Genomic DNA, 22,285 nt, shown 5'->3' with positions numbered 1-22,285 from the left:
GTGTATAAAAGTTTGGATAGTGATTTATTTAAAATGCAGAATGTAGTATAATTAAAAACACTAGGCCAAAAGTTTTGGATTTTACAATAGAAAGAAAGGGCAAACAATTAAAAAATTTCATAAAACAAGTTTTCTAGTAAAACAAATCCCAATGACGAGACCAAACGGAATCATTTTTCAATGTATTCGCGTAGTCTTTTACGGTCTGAGGAAAGTTCAAAGTTCTTACCAACATTTGTTTGGTTGTCACAGTCTCTTTTCTGCTTCTGCAAGAAATTCGCAATGATATGCCGTCACTTTCATAGACACGAAATATATCTTGTAGATAAGCTATTTTAAAATCCTACCGAAATAGCATTTGTACGGTATTCCTTTACCTAACTTTCAAATTGTCTCATGTATATCTTTTAGAAATAATAAATAAACAATTCTTTTATCATTAAATCTCTTAGACTTTTTTATAATCTCTTAGACTATTCGCGGATCATTATGAATAATCGTTGATCGACATTGCATCGTTCAATATTATCCAATTAATAACTGGATGACGGGTGTAGGTAGACTAAGCATCAATACTATCTGTTACAAGATATCGCCAAATTGAAGGGAGTTTTATTCCTAAAATAATAAAAAAATTCATCGAACCATAGTAACACGTGTTCAGATCTTTAATCGCCAATGCTTCTCGAAATAAACGAAAACTAAATGTGTATAATTTAAAATAAGATTAAATAATTAGGAGACTTTTTTAAATATATTTTTTAAAGATATTTTTAAAGATATTTTTGCATGTATTATTATTAGCAAAAAAGAAAAATATTAATCAGATGCGCACGTATCAAAGATGATCCCTTTTCAATTGTATTAAAATTATTTTGTGTATTCTAATTTAATCCCTTGTTTAATCCGTTGACGATCAACAACACAATTATTAATTTGCAAGAATTCGTTAAAAGAATAAACAAAAATAACTTATACAAAGTAATTTGCTTTTTCAGATATAAAACAATTTTTTCAATAAAAAAATAATTATTAATTTAAATTTAAAAAATATTCAACTTTTTAGAATATGTTGTTTCTTTCAAATATATCAATATCTGTTTTGGAAATAACATTTATATGTATATCAAGCATACACATATACATACAATACTATTGATACCTTTATAAACAAAAAAAGATGATCGTTTTGTGATTCTCTCTACCCCCCCTTTCTTTCGCTTCCTTCTACTCCCCCCTCCCTTTCTCTATGACAAGAAAAGTAAAGTTTTCTTTAAAAAAAGTTCAAAGATTAATGTTCCTCAATAAGTGTTTACTTTTGTACAAGATATTTTTTTTTAACTATAATATGCACAGCTACACACTCAAAAAAATGATCTTGTAACTTCAACAAAAATTATATATGTGTAAAAATTAGCTGAGATAAATAATTAGCAAATGCTGTAATGTGTATAATATATACATGCACCTAATCAATCTAGCTGATAGAAGCAGAATTTTCAAATTCATATTGCACCTAATCAATCTAGCTGATAGAAGCAGAATTTTCAAATTCTAAACGTAACACCCAAAATTTTAGCAGGTACAAAAATTAGCGATACATTTTGGTTGTAATATCAAGAAATCTGTCTGTATCACCAAAAAAATTGTTTGGATGCAAAGTACTATACACCAGGAAAAGACGATACAAAAAATAAACATCAATGAGTTTTTTGAACGTTGTTTGTCCATCATGATTCTCTCAATACATAAAAATAAAGTAAATAAAAATTTAAAGAATATATTAAAAATAACGGCTGCGCGAAATAATATAATAAGTTAACTAATTAACGAGGCGTAAAACTTTTTTTTAAATAATGTAAATTTTAACAACTTGATTATCACTTTAAAACACACATACAACAATATTTATTTATCTTACTTTCTCATCTCTTCCCATCAAATATTCATGGAAATGATTTAATTACTTCTTAATAACAATTTGATGTAAATTCTTTCGAACTGTGATCGAATTAAATCTAACAAGTAAGGAAAAAATGCCGGCATGTAATGTTTATGAAAAATAATATTTTATTGCGTTATATTGCGTTATATTGCCTTATATTGCGAATATTTTTGCGAATATTTTTAAAGAGAATAGATAACTGTGTATTCATTATGTTCCGTAGACATAAATCATGCAAAAGCAATATGAGAGAAGCAATTAACTGACTGGCTAAAATGCGACATTTATATGTGTAATCGATTAAATAAGTGGATGTTAAATGAATGGATACATGTAAATATTGAAAGACTGTTACAACGATATTTAGATTGTGTGTAATTAATGTCATTCTGTAACTAAAAGAACGAATATGCACTCTCTCTCTCTTATCCATTAATTTCATATAATACAATACTTATACGTTCTCAACTCGTCAACTTTCTCTGAGATTAACCATTGCAAAAACATGCAGTTACAAATAACATGAAAATTAACATTAAACTAATTCAAGAATGCATTGATTTATATATGTTATTTGTAACTGCATGTTTTTGCAATTGCTAATGTCAAAGAAAACTTGATAGACAACGTAGTGATTTGTGCATAATAACAGCTAGAGATTGAGAATAGAAATAGAACGTTAACCTTCTTTTCTGTCAAATATTATGGGATTAATTAAACCTGGATTGGAGACGTTGCAGCGATTCTATTATATCCCGTAACTAATATTAGAAAAAACGAATAGACGCTCAAAGAAATTTAATCACACAAATAATTACGTCAGAAATAATGATTGCATTCATTTTCTCGCAATAAGCCGACAGAGAAACCGAGCTAAGTCGAATATAAGAACAACGATGCAAAGATCAATGCCGATAAAAGACGTTAATCTTATTAAACAGTTCTCATCTCTGACTCAAAACTTTGTAACCGAAGACTTCGCGGATTAAGAGATTTCCCAACGAACGTCCGTATTTAAGATGTTCTACTGAATTGCAAAAGAAATAAAACAGGGACCTGTATATTATGTATATGATGTGTATTCGCTATACATGTGATAACTACAAATAAATCTGTTCATATTGTCAAAAAATCTAACGAGCAGAACAACGCTCGGGTAAAAGAAAGAAAAAGAGAAAATAAGTAGATTGCCAAAATGAAAGTCTCTTTAAAACGAGGCGTATGTCTTTCATTAACCGCTGGTGACCCGTTTTTTGCGGACAACCTCTTTTGAATTCGCTTTAATGATAGTAGTTTTCGAGTTATGTCAAGTTGTGGTAGCGGCGGCCCATATTAAATGCACATTTTCTCTCTCGTATGTTGAAAGAAAAATAAAAGATTTACCGAGAAGGGACGCAAACACGTTTCGCTCTTGTTCTCTGTCACATTAATGCATGCAAGATAAGTGCAAAACGGTTCGCATGGCGCGTTGCAGCACGCCGCGGCCGCAGCAGTTCGTCGACAGATTTGCATAATTCTTAATAACTGTTCTCGCACATTCGCATGCGGTTTTTTGATTGGGCGTCCGATTACGCTCTCAAACATTATATAAACATTATACACGCGATATGCACAACGAGATGCTGTGAACAGAATCTGTTATAGCTATACTGCGGTTGGCAAAACTGTTAATTATTAATAGCAAAATTATATAAATTACAATCAACTCATATTCCGACTAGTAAATTAATTATAGAGAAATGTCCGATTAATTCTAAATTACGTTATTACCATGCATTGATAACGACCGAGCGCACTCTTTAATGGCGTTGAAATAGATAATAATCATATTATTACATCGTGAACGCGGTGAAAGAAAGACAATAACTTACATTTATAAACAGTGAATCGTAGTTTATTATGTATAAAACCGATTGTGTGTGTGTGTGTGTGTGTGTGTGTGTGTGTGTGTGTGTGTGTGTGTGTGTGTGTGTGTGTGTGTGTGTGTGTGTGTGTGTGTGTGTGTGCGCGCGCGCGCGTATGTATATGCATATATATAATTTTTTGCACATATATGCAAAAAATTTGTCTCTTTATAAATGTATTTTTTTTAAGTTTAGACTGAAGTATAGAAAAGAAACTTGGATTAAAATTTGCATTTTTTATTGTTAAATATATACTTACATATTTTTCGTATATACATATAAAACAAAATATTCACACATGTAAAAAAAAACTGCACAGATATTTTACTATAAATTTATAAAATTTGAAAAAGAGAATTTGTATTTAATTATTTGTATTGACTTAAATCTTAAACTGCAAGAGAACTTTTAGCCTATATATTTAGCCTCAAGAATGACCATTATATGTATAGAAAAAGGTATATCATTTGCACACAATACACATACACACACACACACACGCATGCGCGCGCGGTATCCCTTCTTCAACTATAATTAAAATTTTAGATGTTTGTGTGTGTATGTAAAAGCATCAATTAATTGCAGACTTTATTTTTGTAAATAAAACCCCAAGTAAAACCTATTAAAATATTGATTTCGCAAACTCAATATTTCGGAAACCAAAAACTTTCCAATACTTTGATTTTAGCACATAGAAAACCTATAATTGGACTTAAAAGTTTTTTTTTCATAATAGACGCAAAAGTATAAAACTTCTGAGAGAACACTCGTAAAGAATGTCAGTATGTTCAAATAGACTTGAATTGTTTTAATGAGAATAATGAGAATGTTTGTCTTGTTCTTTTGTCAAAATTTTCTCCGAAGAAAATGTTTCTCCTTACGAAAGAAATAACGCAATGATTTTTAACGCAAAAGAAAATTGTTCGTATTATTACGATGCGATTAAGAATATTGCATACTAGTGGCAAGATAAAGTTGCAGAACATATAAGCGACAAAACACTCACGCACACTACCAGCAGATCATTGACGTATGTACATCTGTCTAAAGGATGGCGTTGATTGTGTGGATTAATTCTGCTCAGTAATTACTGCTTTTTTAATCATTGTAGAAAGAAATTGGTTCAAGACTTTTTAATTCAGTTTTTTACAAGGAATAACGCTATATAATTTGACTACATAAATGGACGCTGTTTAAGATACACCTGTACATTCTTCTAGTTGAATGTGAATATCACTGAAAGATATCGCGTTATTAATCATACATCATTCGTGTAGAATATAGATTATTAGACATTAGCATTAATTTATGTATAAACTTTTATTTTTATGACTTCGAAAACGTAGGTATTTCTCCGATATTTTTATTTTTACATTAATATAATTTAATTACCGTACTTCAAATATAAAACTTCACATACTGATGAGTTATTTGATGTGTCTTGTTAAATTAATATAAGGGAGCAAATATTAGTTTGAAATGAGTGAGTATCAAATTAGTCTTTAATTTAAAAATTATCAGTAACTGTTAAGATTTTTATCTCTAATTAAATGCAAACTATGAAATATGATAGGTAAATCGTTTTGTTTTTTCTTTTATACATAAATAATAATAATAATAAAAGTAATGAAAGTAATAAAATATTAATTTATTGATTGCCTATATCAGAAAAACAAGAGAGAGAGAGAGAGAGAGAGAGAGAGAGAGAAACAAAATTATTTCAAATTTGTTATAATTGCTTTACAATTTTATTATCGTTATATAAATCTTATGCGTGTTGTACAAAATGCATATATTAAAATATAAAATATTGTATTGTATAAAAAATAAAATTAACTATCCTTGAGATATTTTCACGTTCGTCAGTCAAATTTGTTGCTATACTCGAAAGATAGTCGTCAAGTCGAGTTAATCAATTTCAAATAAAAAAATATGTTGAGTAAAAAAATTCGATTGATTAATACTCACTGTTACTAGTGTATAATAATAAAAAGATTGGAAAAAAAAGATATTGAAATGCTATGTTGTTTTATATTTTATCAGCCATGAAGAAAATGAATAAGAGGATTCTACAATATTACTATTTCACCATAAATTTAGATATTAGATATTTTTACGAGACTAGTCCGTTTTACCATTTCTTTTTGTATATTAGATAATAATAGCATTATATATAGTAAAGGATTCTCTTATACAAAATTATTATGTATTATTGTTTATTATATCTTGATATACCCATCTCCAAACTCACACTATCATTTATCATGTATTAGAAATATTATCGCATCTCTACTCACCGATCACATAACTATATCCGTCCAAGGTTAAAACGCACTTGCGTGTATTTGGCGAGGACGGAATGCACGGCACTTGTCTCCGTGAAATTCGCTTACTCGGACTGCACGAAGAGCCAGCTGCACCCGGATCTGAGTGGCACTTTTGCACAGGATCTTTGCCTGATCTAGACATCGTCAGTCTTGATTACTCAGTCTTATTTCTTTGCGACATTTATTTATTTGATTTTCTCATTCAAGTATAGAAGCACATAAGACTCCATCTTCGCGACTGCACTGTAGTGAGCTCTACGTCCCTTACCACTGTTATCAGTCAATATGGTCCCTTGTTTTCAATAATCTCTTTGAGTCTCTATACCATTGTGATGAAAATGACGCACAATTTTGTTCCTGCTTATAATATTGATAAAATCAATCTAAATAAAGTCTATGCAATGTTTTAACACTTTAGTTTATATACAAATTGTGTCCGATTTACATCACCTCTTATATCACCGCTTTATATCGCGCGCACGTGCATCGAGCGCTGTGGTTCGACACGAAATTCCAGACTCTTCGTGCAGTGATAAATTAGAGAAAGTAGACTGTTTATATGATTCGATGACCTCCCGTTCATCTCTTTGCATGTTTGATGTATGTTGAAATGTCAGCTATACTTCCTCCATGTGGACAATCAGATTTACCGAGGTGCGCACAAAGTGTGAACAACCGTTCGCTTTTTCAAAGGCAAATGATGGTACAGCAATTTAATTTTCAACATGCACGAAGCGAAAGATGAAAGCTTCTATCTTTTCATAAAGGCCATATGAAAAAATTCCATCATCATCAAGAAGAATACATTTGTCTTTGTCTGTCTTTACGATTCACAAATTATTTTTTAGTATCTAACATCATTAAGGACGGTTTATAAGGATTTACATAGCGTATGATACATTGCATCTTACATTTTTCTCCTTTTCTGTTTATTCTTTTTGTATAATGTGCGTAACTTTTTTTTATCGTTCTGTTTACAATAAAACTCAAACTTTGTCTTCAGAAAGCAATTTGAGTTTCAGTTCCAATCGACAAACCGGATGTGGTCATATGTCATATAAAGCAAAGTGAACATTTTTCACACACCCTTAACTGAGTGTCGAGTCTCGAGCGGAGAACGCATTCTCTAATTGTAGAGTTGTAGTTTCTCTGCAATCGCGCGCGACAGCACATAAATTACACATACAGCAAGCGAAAATTCTGTAGATATACATAGAACAATGTGGACACCTTAATCGTTTTCGTGTCGGTTCGCAGCCAACACTCGTCAGTCAACACCTCCACGTGCTCTTCGTAGCTCGTCGAGAATGGAAGATTTTCGGGGGAAAAATGTGCAATTACACATTAGTCGAAAAACTGGATAGGGTATGTAGAAAATAGAATGTAGAGAATCTATTCGGTTGGCCGCGGCGTCGCGTCGTCGCGTCGTCGCGTCGTGGCGAATACTTGGTTGCGAGTGGCGGTGGAATCGGTGGCGAGTATACCGGCGTATACGGCACGTCGTGACGTGCACGCACGTCTGGCCGCGCGCGAGTTCTTGCCCTGACAGATGGTATGGAGGGAGAACGAAAATCAGGCGATCGATCACGTTACCATAACGTTAGAGTCGCAGGTTGGTTACCCGTACCGGTGCACCGGCGGCGCGCCCATGCCGCGGCCGCGGCCGTCTCGCTTCCGACATGCCGTGCTGCTCAGCGGCACGCACGACTTTTCACGGGATACGAGTTGAATAAGGTGCACGACAGCTATCATCGTGCATAGACTCTATATCTTTATATCTTTACTTTGCGATCGCGCTTGCGTTTCACGCGATAAAATCCAAACGAAACTTTCTCATAACTCTCTGCACTCTGCGGAGCGGGATTGTTCACGTTCACGTTTTCCTTCCAAAGTTTTCCCGCCTGCAGCTTGATGGTTCGTTCCTTCAACTCGAATTTGACCGGATCTACGAGTTTCTCTTTCTCTTATCGTAAGTATCATATATATTATAGGAAAGATCCGAAAATAGATACGCAATTGGTCTGATATCAGTCGTTTTACGCGTCAACAAGCGTTGACAGCGGATCTTTTTACAGAAATTACGACATGCGATATACATGTATATATAAATAATATGTAATTCCGATTCGGCGACCAATGGCGAGAAAAGAGAGCAAGTGAACAACGTTGTCACAAGACACAATATCGAGTCATTGTCTTTTTGTAATCGATATTTCTCGGTAAGATAAAAAAAAATCGTAGCAGTCTGATCAGCAGTCCGCAGCAAAAAGCTCGGTATATTGCTCGTAGGGAAAACTGAAAGACAGTGCAGACGGAGGCCGCACCACGAGCCGCGCGACCAGTGGAAGAACCGACCGCCTGGTCAGACGCGGCCAACGGCGACGGCGGTGGTAAGAACCGGTGAACGAGACAAGAACGACAACGCGAGACGAGAATGCGAGACGGGACGGGACAAGACGGGACGGAATCAGACGAGACGAAATAAAGCAAACGGAACCGAGAAATAACGCGCGCGTCATGACGACATGCGAGTCGCCAGGGAAAATGTCGGACACGAACGTCCGATCTCAGCCACGGTACCGCTACAACTGAACCACTCGAAACCTCCACCTCTCGCGCCGACCTTCTCCCTTCTCTTTACCGCGTCTCGCTTCCCCGACACCCCGACACCCCGACAGCCCGACAGCCCGACAACCCGACAACCCGACAACCCATTTGACCTCTCTCTATCCAACCACTACCATATCCGTTTTCATCTCTCGTTCTCGCTCCCCGTTTCTCTTCTCGCCATCGTAGCTTCTTTCCTCTCCCGCCCCTTATATAACCTCCTCGCCCCCGTCTTTTTTTTTTAGCAACCAAAGCTTGCCGATTCTCTCCACTCTTTTCACTTCCGTACCATATTTCAGACTATCTGCTTGCCCTCAGACGTACACGTGCGTGCTTATGTGCGTATATGTATATCTCTGACACTGAATATCTCTGGGCACTTTCCCCGGCGCTTACCTCACCATGAGAGAGAGAGAGAGAGAGAGAGAGACAGAGCGCGTCACAATAAAACAGATTTACAACATTTTTCCTAGATAACAAATTTTTTTTAAGTAAACGACTTACATACAATTACCATGCAGATTTACACTTTTCTTCAGAATTTTACTATGTACGGAACATCAATCCCTCTCGTATTTTGTTACTGTCGAGATTACAACCCTAGATGAGAAGAATAACAGATTATAACGAAATAGTTGGTATAATAGTTGGTCAGACAAGCTGAATGCAATAACCAGCGTTTATTATAAATGCAAATGCATTCTGTTCGTGATATTTCTACTTTGATAAAGGAGAGAGGAATAAGAGAGACGGCAATTTCGATTACGGCTAGTCGCGCGTGTCTGTGAGAAGGACGTCAATTTAGCCGGAAGATAATCTTGCTGCCGCGAGCACTAAGCTGTTTTAACCTTCCTTAAACGAAACTCTGTCTTAAGGATGTATGTGTCGCATTTCAAAGTATTGCATTATTTAATAATTTAAAAGTCTTACAGATTGTTCTATTATTACGTTTGAATATCTCTTTATATCAAATTTGAACATAATTCTCTCATTAGTTTAAAAGTTACTTAACTTTTTTTACTCTTGATTCTTACGTAAAATCGCGTTTTGTAATATACTTATTTACATATTTTATAAGAAAGTAGCATTACGAATTAAATCAAATTTTTATATGTATACTAATAAATATTCGTGCAACGTTTATTTGAACCTATTTACTCATTTAAAAGTCATTTATCTAAAACTTCAACAAAATACAATTTTTATTGCATAATTATTACAAACCAAATTTTTCGTTGATTTTTTTTATTACAACTGGTTTCGAAGTCAAAATTCGGATTAAAATTTTGTCGTTAATTCGGAAAAAAGGAATAAACCCCAAAAATCTGAAAATTTTTCAATTTCGATAAATTTTAATTGTGGTATAATAGAAACAAAACATTTTTAAGAAATTTCTATAAAGAGGATCTAATCCTCTCCCATCACCCCCATAGGTAAGACCTACGAATTTTATTCTCCAACTCTCTCTCTCTCTCTCTCTCTCTCTCTCTCTCTCTCTCTCTCTCTCTCTCTCTCTCTCTCTCTCTCTCTCTCTCTCTCTCTCTCTCTCTCTCTCTCTCTCTCTCTTTCTCTCCCTCCCTACCCTTTTTTAATCTCTGTCTTTTGTCATTTTTCGCTCATCTATCTTAGACATTTGTTTCATCAAAATTAATGTTAAATGAATATAACAGAATGCTTTGTTAAATGCTTGATAAATTATTACACTTGTCTGTGTAAAACAAATAAATTTAGAAATTATAAGACATCTAAATTTATACAAAAAAACATAACAAGTCATAAATAACAGAAGAATGCACCGTTGTAGACCATAAATTTTTTAGAATAAACAATTGTGTAGATCCGGACATTACACTGAGAACAAAATATTGTTAATTTGGCAAAATTTTTCAACTAAATTAAAATTTTTTCAGTTTAAGACTTTATACATTTAACTTAAATGCACAAATTTCAATTCAAGTATTTATATAGTTAATTGAAATATATAAATACTTGAATAGACAAAATTTAATTCAGTTTAAAAATTTAGTTAAATTAACTACATTTTTTGTCAGTGTACATACATAAGAAATTCTGTAATAGTATTATGCATTAAATGTTTCGTTCCTAATAAAGTCTGCTTTTTATTTATGAAAAATGCTCAAATTGTTTATACCTGTACTTGGTAAAAATAATAGTCTAAAATATATTTACAATTAGGTTATTTAAAGATATAATAGCCTATTTAATAATCCATACTTAAGTATAACAAAGACAAAGTTTCCTGCCGATTTAGTAAAGAAATTAAAAGTCATAACGCAGGAATGATTCAACCTTCTACCAAAACCTTCAATCAATATTTGATGATTGATTAATTTTCGAATCAAGATATACATAAATATATTATATAACAGCGCACAAAATTTATTCAACGCTCGTTTAACGAAATTTTCTTTGATGTTCTATTACAGATACATACCAATGTATTTTCTGGTTTCTTTTTATTTATCTCTTGTTTTTCGTTTGTTCAGAAATTCTCTTCCTCTCTTTTTCTCATCTCCATTTTTGTAACACACACACACACACACACACACACACGCGCGCGCGCGCGCGGAGAGAGAGAGAGAGAGAGAGAGTGTATCATATAATAAAAAAATTATTTTATATTCAATTTTTGCTATTATTGCTTTAATGATCACTTGTTTATTTCTTGGCTTATCGAATAGAATAAAAATTGATTAAATTCTAATAAATAAAAAGACATATTTTCTTTAGCAATTTTATTCCATCTTATAAGACTCTCTATGCAAACTGAAAAAATAATGTTTGAAAATCGTTTATATGACACAATATCGCTCAAAAACATCGGCGGCCGATAGACGCCACGAATAATCGTAAAGTTGTGCACGGACGATTAAATCAATTCAAGGAGAAAAGAGATTTAAATTCCATGGCGATATGAAAGCGTTCAGTGTTGCAAGAGATGCATAATTCACGTTACTATAACACGGATATTTCCGCGATAAAAACGCCGCAGTTTGCGATAATGCTAAGTTCACCTCTATTTATCACGCGGCGCACTTAATGGCGACCGCTATGTACCCATCAATTAATACCTATGTGCTCATCAAATGGACAGAAGAGAAATGCGATGGTGGGCTACCGAGTTAAACCGACGTCAGCCAATTATATCGTGGGTCTGTATATTCCTATCCGCAGCGCGCGTGTACGTCCTTTGCCGACTTAATGTCGCAGCAATTATCAACTACTATTATTGGTAACAGATGTACATCACGAGTTCGTCAACGATATCGATGACAATTTGCTGAACAAAGATATTTGTCTCTTCAGTTTGTACGATAAAAATGACACCTCTTTCGCGTCTATGTGAGTTTATGTCGTCGCTTATTTTAGTATCATTTTTATTCGCCGCGTGGAAGAACGATACCAGAAGTTGCCCTTCATCACAGACATCAAGCTAGAGCAAATTTCTTTCATCTCGCGAAAACGTATTAACCTTTATCATTAGCAATTAAGTATACACAGCTTATCCTCTTGATCGAGATATTAATCATATAATCTTCATAAAAGCGGCATTCGCTTTTGTTTGCTTTAAAAGTCTGTTCCCCGCGTCGAATAAACGCAAGTTATACTCTCGACTATATACAATATGTTGTTTAATAGTTGTAAGACTCTATTGTATATTGAAAAATTCAAAGTAAATCGAATTAACTGCAGCTATAGAGTAATAACGCATCATTAAATTTACTCGTAGTGAGATGTGCGTGCGTGTGTGTGTGTGTGTGCGTGCGTGCGTGCGTGTGTGTGTGTGTGTGTGTGTGTGTGTGTGTGTGTGTGTGTGTGTGTGTGTGTGTGTGTGTGTGTGTGTGAAGAAAAAATATAGATATTTTGCGATGACAAGAAAAATTCAAATGTATATAAATTAATATTGCAATTAAATGAGAGAGAAAGTAAGAGAACTATATTAATTTACTTAATAAACTACATTAAATTATGTTAAAATTTAATTAAAATTCATTTTGATATACCGTATACGAATATGTTACATAGTATCATTTGAAACGTAACGTAAATTAATTTCCTTAATTATAATTAATATACATTAATTAATGCCAATATTATAGTAAATTTTCGAGTGCACGACATATACGTACCAATTTCTTTTTGCATACAGCTGTACAAAAATGGATCAATGAAAACAATGTTAGAAACAATGGCTCGAATAAATTGCTCCGTCCGCAATTATATCATTCATTAATTTAATTAAATTCTACACGCGCCGAGACCAATAATAACGCCTTAATAATCCGATTAAGTGTAATACCAAAAATGTAATACAAAAAGTGTCTAATAATATCATAATTTTTTCATACGTCCCATAGTTAATTAAATATTCAAATTAAAGTAGCAGATAGTTCTCTTTCCCATGAGAAACCATTGTCATGTAGAATTAAAATCAGTCGCGCGATTCCAAAGGTGACCGCACATAATCCGGGCTTAAGTCGAACTACACCGCAGACGCGTAAACTCTGGCCTAATTTCGCACAACCCAAATTCAATCAACGTTTAATAAGCTCTATACCACTAACTGTTTCAATTTAAAGCTACCGGACTCATATCTTGACAAAATCCACAAAGGAGTTGTGTAGCAAAGTTTTTACGTCGTGCCAATTAAATATTTATTTTAAAAAAGTATAAATCTCGTTGAGCTGAAATATAAGACTTCCTAAAACTATGACTTCTGTAATAGAAGATAGAGATAGTCAATTTGTTCACAGGCATACAAAATACACACACATATATATATATATATATATATATATATTTTTTTTTTAATTAAGAAAAAAATGAATTTCAAATTCCAATTAAAAAGTTTGTCATTAAAAATTTACATCGATCTCTTTCTACGTATATGTGTAACGTCGCGGTTGAGCGGCAAGGTGTACGTTTTACCCGCGTTTCTAAACAACTCGAATTGCCGTAGGAAATATTGTGACGTGCATACTTCATCGAGAGCGTATTTATTTTGTGCGAGGTACAAACGGCGGCGCATACACGGCACAATGTTGATAACGGTACATCTGGAGATGACAGCCTCGCGGGATATTTCAGAGAGATGTTCCGAATGTTAATCAATGTATGTCGAGCTTGGAATCAATTGACGGTGACTGCCGAGCTTCCATCGTCGACTAAGCGACGTTATGACTTTCGATTACGTTGCCTCGCGAGTACGAGAATTATGGCGTTATAAAGGATGAATCTGAAATTGTCATGCAGTTTTATAGCATGCGCACTACTACGTCCCTATCTGCCGCGAAATATCGGATAATACGTTAGCGGACTTCGGATTTACTCTCGCTCTCATCGCCGTTATCGCTCATTTCGCACCGTGTGAGCATGGAACCGGGCTGTCGGTCAATAGATAAACCAATGTGCCATGTCGCAATCGAGAGCCGCTCCCCAAGATATTCGAGAGACAATTATTTGCAAATAATTCATCAAATAACATTAAGATAGTGTAATAAAACGGAAGATTTAGATTAATACTTGATGTGTAATTTATGTGAAATGAATATTAATTGCCGTTTATTAAAATTAAAGAAAAACTTATGATGAAGAAATTTTTTTACTTTAGGATAGTCATTAAATCAATTGATACAATTTCATAATTTTCAGTCATGTCAGGAAACTTAGAAAACTTCGGGAATCCGCAAGATTAAATCTAATTAAAATGTTAATGAAGTAAAATGTAAATAAAATAAAAATAATTGTGAAGCATAAACTTTAATTCGCAATTTTAACAATGCAGTTCCCTGCAGTATCCTAACGTGTGCATTACTAAGAAGTTCTAACATATACCACGCGTTTAAAACTATACGCTAGAGTCGCTAGACAATGCAATCGATTCCCGTTCCTAGCTTTGCTACAGCTCTACTTTACCGATCCTCACCGGAAATTACGCGGGAGGCTACGATTTCATTTCCGGTTAATTTCATAGGCATTAACAAAAGGGGATATTAATGTTCGACAGAATTAAAGCCACGCGTTTCCTTTCAGTTATCTGTTTTTCATTAACAAGCATACCGTCAAGCGACGCTGTTTTATATCGCTCCACGGCATGGACCGACAAAAACTCTTGTTAGAATTAGAATCATTTTATTAAATCTTTTTACTTTTTAATAAAAAATATAAAATGAGATCTAATCGAATCCACACATGAATAAGAATTAACTTATAGACTTAAAAATAGATGATAATAATAATGTCATATAGATATCAGTACAAATCAATAAGAAACTCATATTTACCAACACTTTGGTCACAAGCCAAAGAAATTTCCCTCCCCCCCCCTCTCTCTCTTTCACTCAATAATCTCATTATTCTATATTATCATTTAAAGAAATGTAGTTCAAGCTACTTGAATATTAATTTAATTATTGTTTAATGTATATAACAATGCGTCAGACAGCACATTTATTAAATCAAATCTTGATGTTAGCCATCTCTGATCAATGATCAGGCTGAGAATCATATTATTAATAATATCGTCAAGACCTGAAAAGCCTAATAAGTTCCAAGATTGGGGTAATAAGATGCTCTTTTTTTCATATTGTATCGTAAGAGTTAATAAAGCAAACAATTTTGTCATGCATCTTTTTTTCATGCAAATTTGAAGATAAAATTGTTGATTAAAAGTAAAAATTTCTAAAGATTTTATTAGACTGTTTATCTTGTTTCATCAGGTAACTTGGCTTTATATAAACTTTGCATCCCTCACAATTTTTAGCCATGCCTCTGTACAGCGATAATTTCTGAAATACTTCTAAATTTCTAATATATTTATTTAAAATCTGTTTTTAAAAAATTTCTTTACCAATTAAGTTGAAACAGTAAAGTTATATACACAATATAAAAATGTTTTCTATATTTTATCTTTTTTAACAGAAAAGATCAAATTTTTTTTGGAAAATACTGGTAAAAACCGGTAAAAAATTTTTACCATTGGCATAAACTTTACTCAAAAAGATATGGAATTTTGCCAACCTTAAGTATCATTTTATTAAATTAAATAATCAAATATTACCGCAATAAATACTAAAAATATTTTATTAAGAACAAAATCACTGAAATGTGGCAGACGTTGAATATGAAATATCATGTGACGGTTATTATCATAAAATATTTATATGAGCAAAATATTATGTTTCAACAATACATTGCATCGATGCAACATAAACGACGCGAAGTTTGCGACCTTCACCTTTGAATGCACAACGGAAGATACATCAACATTTCCGAACAAATGCATCGTTCGCGACAACGTGCGTCAGTAAATATGCGCGCATACGAATAATTTATAGTGCGAATTTATCATGCAATATTTATTGTTGTGCCACTCACGTTTGAAAGGTAGGCGTAGTTGACAATTGTCCTGGGCGCGTGTAAATATATTTCTTTTTTTTATTAACAGTCGCGTGGATGACTCGCGCATGTTTATCATTGTTATGCATTGTTCGTTCATAAGAGAATATTTCGCATACTAGCTTGAATATTCATCTTAACTATGAATATTTTATTGTCGCATTATACTATATACTATACAAAGTTAACAGAATAATTAACGAATAGATGCACACTGAGCAAACAGAGAGACTCATCGATTCTTTTTTAAACAATCTTTTAAAGATTAAAAATTATTGGCGTTTCGACATTTCAGTAGAGAAAAGATCGCTTCGATTTTCAAATAACAATAACGTAGAGCTTATTACTCACAAATTATCCTTATTATAATTTTATATCTTAAAATCATTAAACCATCCAATGATAGAATAATCATGGACATTTTTTATATATGCATATATCCATCTTAAATTAATCGATTATCAAAAGCCCTAATTAATTAACAGTATGTACGAAAATGATATCGTGCCGAAATAAAAGGATATCGTAATATCGTTGCGAATAGCGTACTATTCGGTATCGATCGAGAAAGATGGAGTTGGAGAAAGCTCTGCCATCGACATTTTAGCTGGCGAACGGCCAATCCTTGCATTTCGCGAACCGAAGGAGAACTAACATGTTTGCGCAAATTACAAATGCGAATTTAGTTCGTTACTTTCGTATCCGTCGCTATCGAAAAAATTCTCGATCAAGCATGCATTAAAAAAAGCCTAAGTAAACGATTCAATGAACAACATTTGTAAATAAAACGTATGTTGCAAATTATTTAAGATTGATGGATATTTGCCAAAATAATTATTTATAAAAAACAAAGTACAAATAAAATAAAAATATACGTAAAGTATATAGATATAAATCAAATATACTTTAAAACATTCGTCCAATTTACAACGTACATTAACTCGTTTAACGTTCAAAGCTTATTCAGCTTTGTTGAAATTTAATTAACACATCGTTCCATCAAACTAAAATGATATACGTAATCTATTATAACCTACCTCTAAAATGAACGATCTTGCGATTATAACGGAGTACGATAATAGACCTACGTGTATACAACACTGTTTCTTAATTATTGACATAAAAATGTATTTCTGTCGTTCTCGCGCAATCTTATCTTATGGAAATAGTTAATAATTGAGTGTGAGATTCATTAAGTTTCTATGTACATTACAAATAGTATTATTCAGTTTGCTGACCCTTTCTGCAAGGAATAGCGAGGGATTAATTATGATTCTTCTTTGATTCTTATTTCGAGTTTTTAAAATGTAAAATCCCTACGGATAATTTCATAGAATGCTTAACAATAAATGAAAGATATACAAAAACACACACACACACACACACACACACACACACATATACACAATAGTTTGAAAACTTATATTTTACGTTTTATTAAAAGATGACACGAATAAAGCAATTTTCAAAAAGTAACTTTCTTCGACTTTATTTATTACAAAGAAAAACAAATTTATTAAATAAAGATTATTGTTTAATAAGTTTCAAAAATTATACAAAATGTTATAATATATGTAAACTAAAAATAGAATAATTATTTATAATATATGGTATATTATGTAAATAAATGTGTTTATGACCATTTTAATAAGTTCTACAGAAAAAAATAAATTAAAAAGACTATAAGAAGTTAAACATAAACACATTATTTTTATAAAAAATATAAACGATAACGATGCATTAAAATTATAATACATATATCCTATTATATCCTATATAGCTATCATATAGGCAAGAGGAGGCAGACTAAAGGATTAACCATCACCATTTATCAGAATTAGATCTCACTATGTCGCACTGTTATATATAGAATTCCGACGATGTTTTCGACACAACGATCATGTTTCTCCGTAAAACTCGCTAAAGCAATGTGCTCCCATTATGAACACGCTGCGGTTTATGACGTGGTCGACGACGCGACGCGACGAGTACATAACCAGTGAATCCAATGCGAGGAATAGGAAAAATCAATGCGTTTTCCGTAAAACAAACTGTTATTGTATCGACATATAACTAATATGCAAAGAACAAAAAATGTCCTAGTAATACTGACAATGAGAGCGATATCGCGCAATACGCATCGCACACGCGGACGATGCGGCTTCTGTTGGAATGGCATCGTCATTGGTACGTAATCCCATTCATCTTGTCACCAACTCTCTAAATTTCCGTCGTTATCTGCCGTCCAACTATCGCATCGTAGGTAGATGGATCGTTGGTGCACTTTCCCGCCCCAATCGTATTTTATTGTTAAACTATTCTCAAGCCATCGCGATAAATTGCAACTTGATCATTTGATAGCTGCACTTGTAATAATAATGGGATTCGAATAAGTTAATCCGAACATGTTGACTGTCAAAAAACACAGCGGTCAAATTAATGAGGACTTTGTTACTGATTAATTCATTTCTGGCCTAATTAAACGTATAGCTGATTTGTGCTGGATCAATAAAATTATCATCGGGCACGATGAAAAATAATACGTACAATAAGGCTAAAAACGACTTGATTTACAATCAGTTGAATGAAATCCGAGTTATATATGTATAATATTAATAAACAGCAAAGCACATGATAAGCACCGTACATGTGCTATTTATATATTCGAAATTAAAAACTGAATGAATTTTAAATTGCATTGGGTTCTATTGCATCTTAACTACTAATATGCTACTAATTTGATAAGAATGAAATATAACAATACATAATTTTGTTGTGTTCGGTAAGACTCATCACATCATTTTGTGATTAACTGCCAAGATCAAAGATTTTTGTGCAGCTTTCGATAAAGCTTTTAAAAATTTCAAAGAGATGGCACACAAACGTTAAAGACAATCAAAATTATAAAATACGATGTGTTTAAAAGTTGTATAAAACAATGCCCCTATGTTCATACGCTTAACCATTTAATAAGTTTATTCTCGTTGAAATAAAACTCTCCAAATGTTTCCGTGATCTTGTAAAGCAAATATCTAAGCTAATGAGAAAGAAATATGTGGTTCCGTGTAAACAAAGTCGGTGAAAAATATTCGTTTACAAAGAAAAATAATACTATTATCGTCTTCTAAAGAAGCGACCGTACAAAACGATACCAACCGGAAAGCACGAGACGCCGGTATATTCGTCTAAATGATAAGAATAGCGCGTAACAGAAATTGGAAATCAATAGCCATTCTTAAGGTGTCGTGACCAAGCTGGATTTGCGTGCAGTACTGAATAGATAAGAGTACCAGAATAATGTTGCGAAGCCCGTGCATCCTTATCGAAAGGAAACATGTCATGGATTACTTACTATCGTTATTTTCTATTTCCATAATAAATAGCTAGCAGCTTAATCGACTATTTAAGCATGTGAACAGATTTCACACAATACGCGATCGTAGAAAACTCGTAAAAGTTTGTCCTATAGCTCTTTCTTCAGTACACATTAAATTCATGTTCAATTGTTTTAATTTTTATATATGTTACGTTCTGTTTTGTCCATTAGAAAATAATGTTTAAGAGAAAAGAGCATTCATATAGAAAAATTTAATTATTGTTAATCATAGAGCTATATATAAATCACACACACACACACACACACACACACACACACACACACACACACACACACACACACACACAAAGAGCTCAACAAAAAAAAATTTTTTTTTAAATAATAAAATAAAATAGAGAAAAGGGGAAGGAGAGAAAGATAAAACATCAAAAACAATAAAAGATTTAACATCAAAGAATTATTTTTGTTTCTGCTTTTTAAAATAATATAATATATTACGGAACAAAGTGATTCAAAGTTTTAATAAAATTTCGAGACAAACGATAACTTTGAATGATTAATTAGTTTATACTTCATAAAGTTTTTAATGCTCTACATTGCGCTTATTACCATTGGCATTTGCGCGTGAGAGATACTAAAGAGATAATTTAATTCAAAACTTGCAATTATGTTTCGTAGTAAAATATTTGCGTTTCGATAGAAATATCTATTCTACAAAAAAATATTTCTGATATCAAATAAATTCGTGAATGCTATCCCGTCATATAAGCAAATAACGAACTATACACCGGAAAAGCAGGCAGTAACGATATGTCTCGACTATCTTATTTTACGGTAGAATAAATGTTGGCAAAGCTGAAACTCACGGCACTAGTCTTTAAATTCTGTTTTTGCATTCGGGCCAGGGCAAATTTATCTTCACGCTTGGCAACTTGCGAAAACTCCACGAAAAGACGTGACCCGTGATACTCGACGTCGACTTTGTTTCGATTTATTCATTTCGCTTTATTTCCCTTCACATACAACCCTCCTTCGTAACTATTTTCGACAGTCGTCTAGTAACTATACTCAAATTTCTTCACCGAATAATTTGAAGTTCAAATTCCGAATATTTTTCATGTAATCGTACGGCGATGTGCGGCGTGTTTTTCTCAATTCTTTTTTTACAAAAATATACTTATATTATACAACAAATTTATAATACAAGTAAATTCAACCCATCATTAAAGAATAATAAATAATGCTAAATATTCAAAAAATTTTACTAATAAGAGGAAAAATTTCAAGTTATTAAAGAAACTGTTGTAATTTAATTTCATAAAATCCTATTTAATAAATATAATTTGTGTGTGTGTGTGTGTCTATTTTTATATGTACAAAAATATCATTATTGCATATTGTAATTTCTAGTATTTATGTAAGGGTACGAAATTTATAATCATATAAAATTATAAGATATCCTTAATGCGGAGAATGTATATATTCTCTCCCCCCCCCCCAACACACATACATATGTAGAGAGAGAGAGAGAGAGAGAGAGAGAGAGAGAGAGAGAGAGAGAGAGAGAGAGAGAATTATATATTTAGATAGAAATATATTTTAATCTAATAAGTATAATAAAGTTACAACAAACTTAAAACTTTTTCCCATTGTACAACGAGATGATTTATATACTATATACTATATAAATTAAAGTTCCAAAACTTGCCAATTATTGTGGATCAATGATTTTGATGAATTCCACATTCCACGTGCATACACTGAAAAAAAAAAGTAATATATTCAATAAGATATGTTATTGCGGGCTGCCAATTACAGATATACTCAATACAATAATATATGCTATTGCAGTATCAACATTGTACTTGCATTAATAGCAAATATTATTGTATTGAGTATTTTATGTAATTGGCAGCCCGCAATCACATATGTTATTGGCTATATTACATTTTTTTCTGTGTACGTATTGACATTGGTTCGGAGTGATTTCTTCTAATCAGTAGTTAAAATTCTCATTTTTATACAGATACTTATATTCCTTCTACGACTGACAGTATCTATTATGATCTAAGAATGTCTTAACGCAATAAATTCATACAATATGCAATGGATATTGTATCTCATAATATTTATAATATAAACGATACACTGAAAGAAGAAAATTATTACATTAACCATAATATCACTATAATTTCGTTATTTTTAAAACCAATATCTTTATCATTATTCAATAATATAAATTATAGACTGTTTAAACCATATTAAAATTCTCATAATCATAATATTGGTATATACAACTTATGATATGGTTGCCACAACAAAAATGGAGATTTTAATATAGTATGTAGTACTATAAAACAATCACTATAAGCATCGCTGTAAGCGTTATTATTACCAATATTATGGTACTATAAAATTCCTAATATAATTATCTTACGATTACCTCATCTAATATAATTACAAATATAATATAATACTAATATAATTATATAATCTTATTCATTATCGATGCAATAGTAGTCGTAAGTATCACACATTTTTTCTTCAGTATATAAAAATAAAGCATAATTATCATATGCATATCTATTATAAATAAAAAAGATAATGGAAATTTAAATGTATTAATTTTCAATAATAATTTTATAATGCTGCCTAAAAAAAGCAAATATTCGTTTATTCAATTTCATCCTGGTCTGTCTGCTCTCTACTATATCCATTTATTAATTCAATTTCATATTATTTTCAT

General features: G+C 32.3%; 1 protein-coding gene across 29 annotated transcripts in view; it reads right to left on the bottom strand.

Annotated features, from left to right (window-relative positions):
• LOC114254709 (L-type lectin-domain containing receptor kinase S.7-like) overlaps positions 1-22,285 on the bottom strand; it is a 69,674-nt gene that overhangs the window by 24,122 nt on the left and 23,267 nt on the right. The window contains exons 1-2 of one of the 29 annotated variants that reach the window (XM_036289752.1): positions 7,407-9,007; positions 6,147-7,325 (exon numbers count right to left, since the gene is read on the bottom strand). The exons of 27 other annotated variants lie outside the window; for them this stretch is intronic. In XM_036289752.1, coding sequence (XP_036145645.1) covers positions 6,147-6,318 — 172 coding nt within the window. In that variant the 5' untranslated portion in view covers positions 6,319-7,325; positions 7,407-9,007. Of the gene's footprint in view, positions 1-6,146; positions 9,008-22,285 lie in introns of those variants that run through there. One more of the 29 variants, XM_036289751.1, reaches the window with a different exon arrangement.

The sequence above is a fragment of the Monomorium pharaonis genome, chromosome 7 (genome assembly GCF_013373865.1).
Source record: "Monomorium pharaonis isolate MP-MQ-018 chromosome 7, ASM1337386v2, whole genome shotgun sequence".
Lineage (NCBI taxonomy): Eukaryota > Metazoa > Arthropoda > Insecta > Hymenoptera > Formicidae > Monomorium > Monomorium pharaonis.
This window is presented reverse-complemented; position numbering and strand designations above follow the sequence as displayed.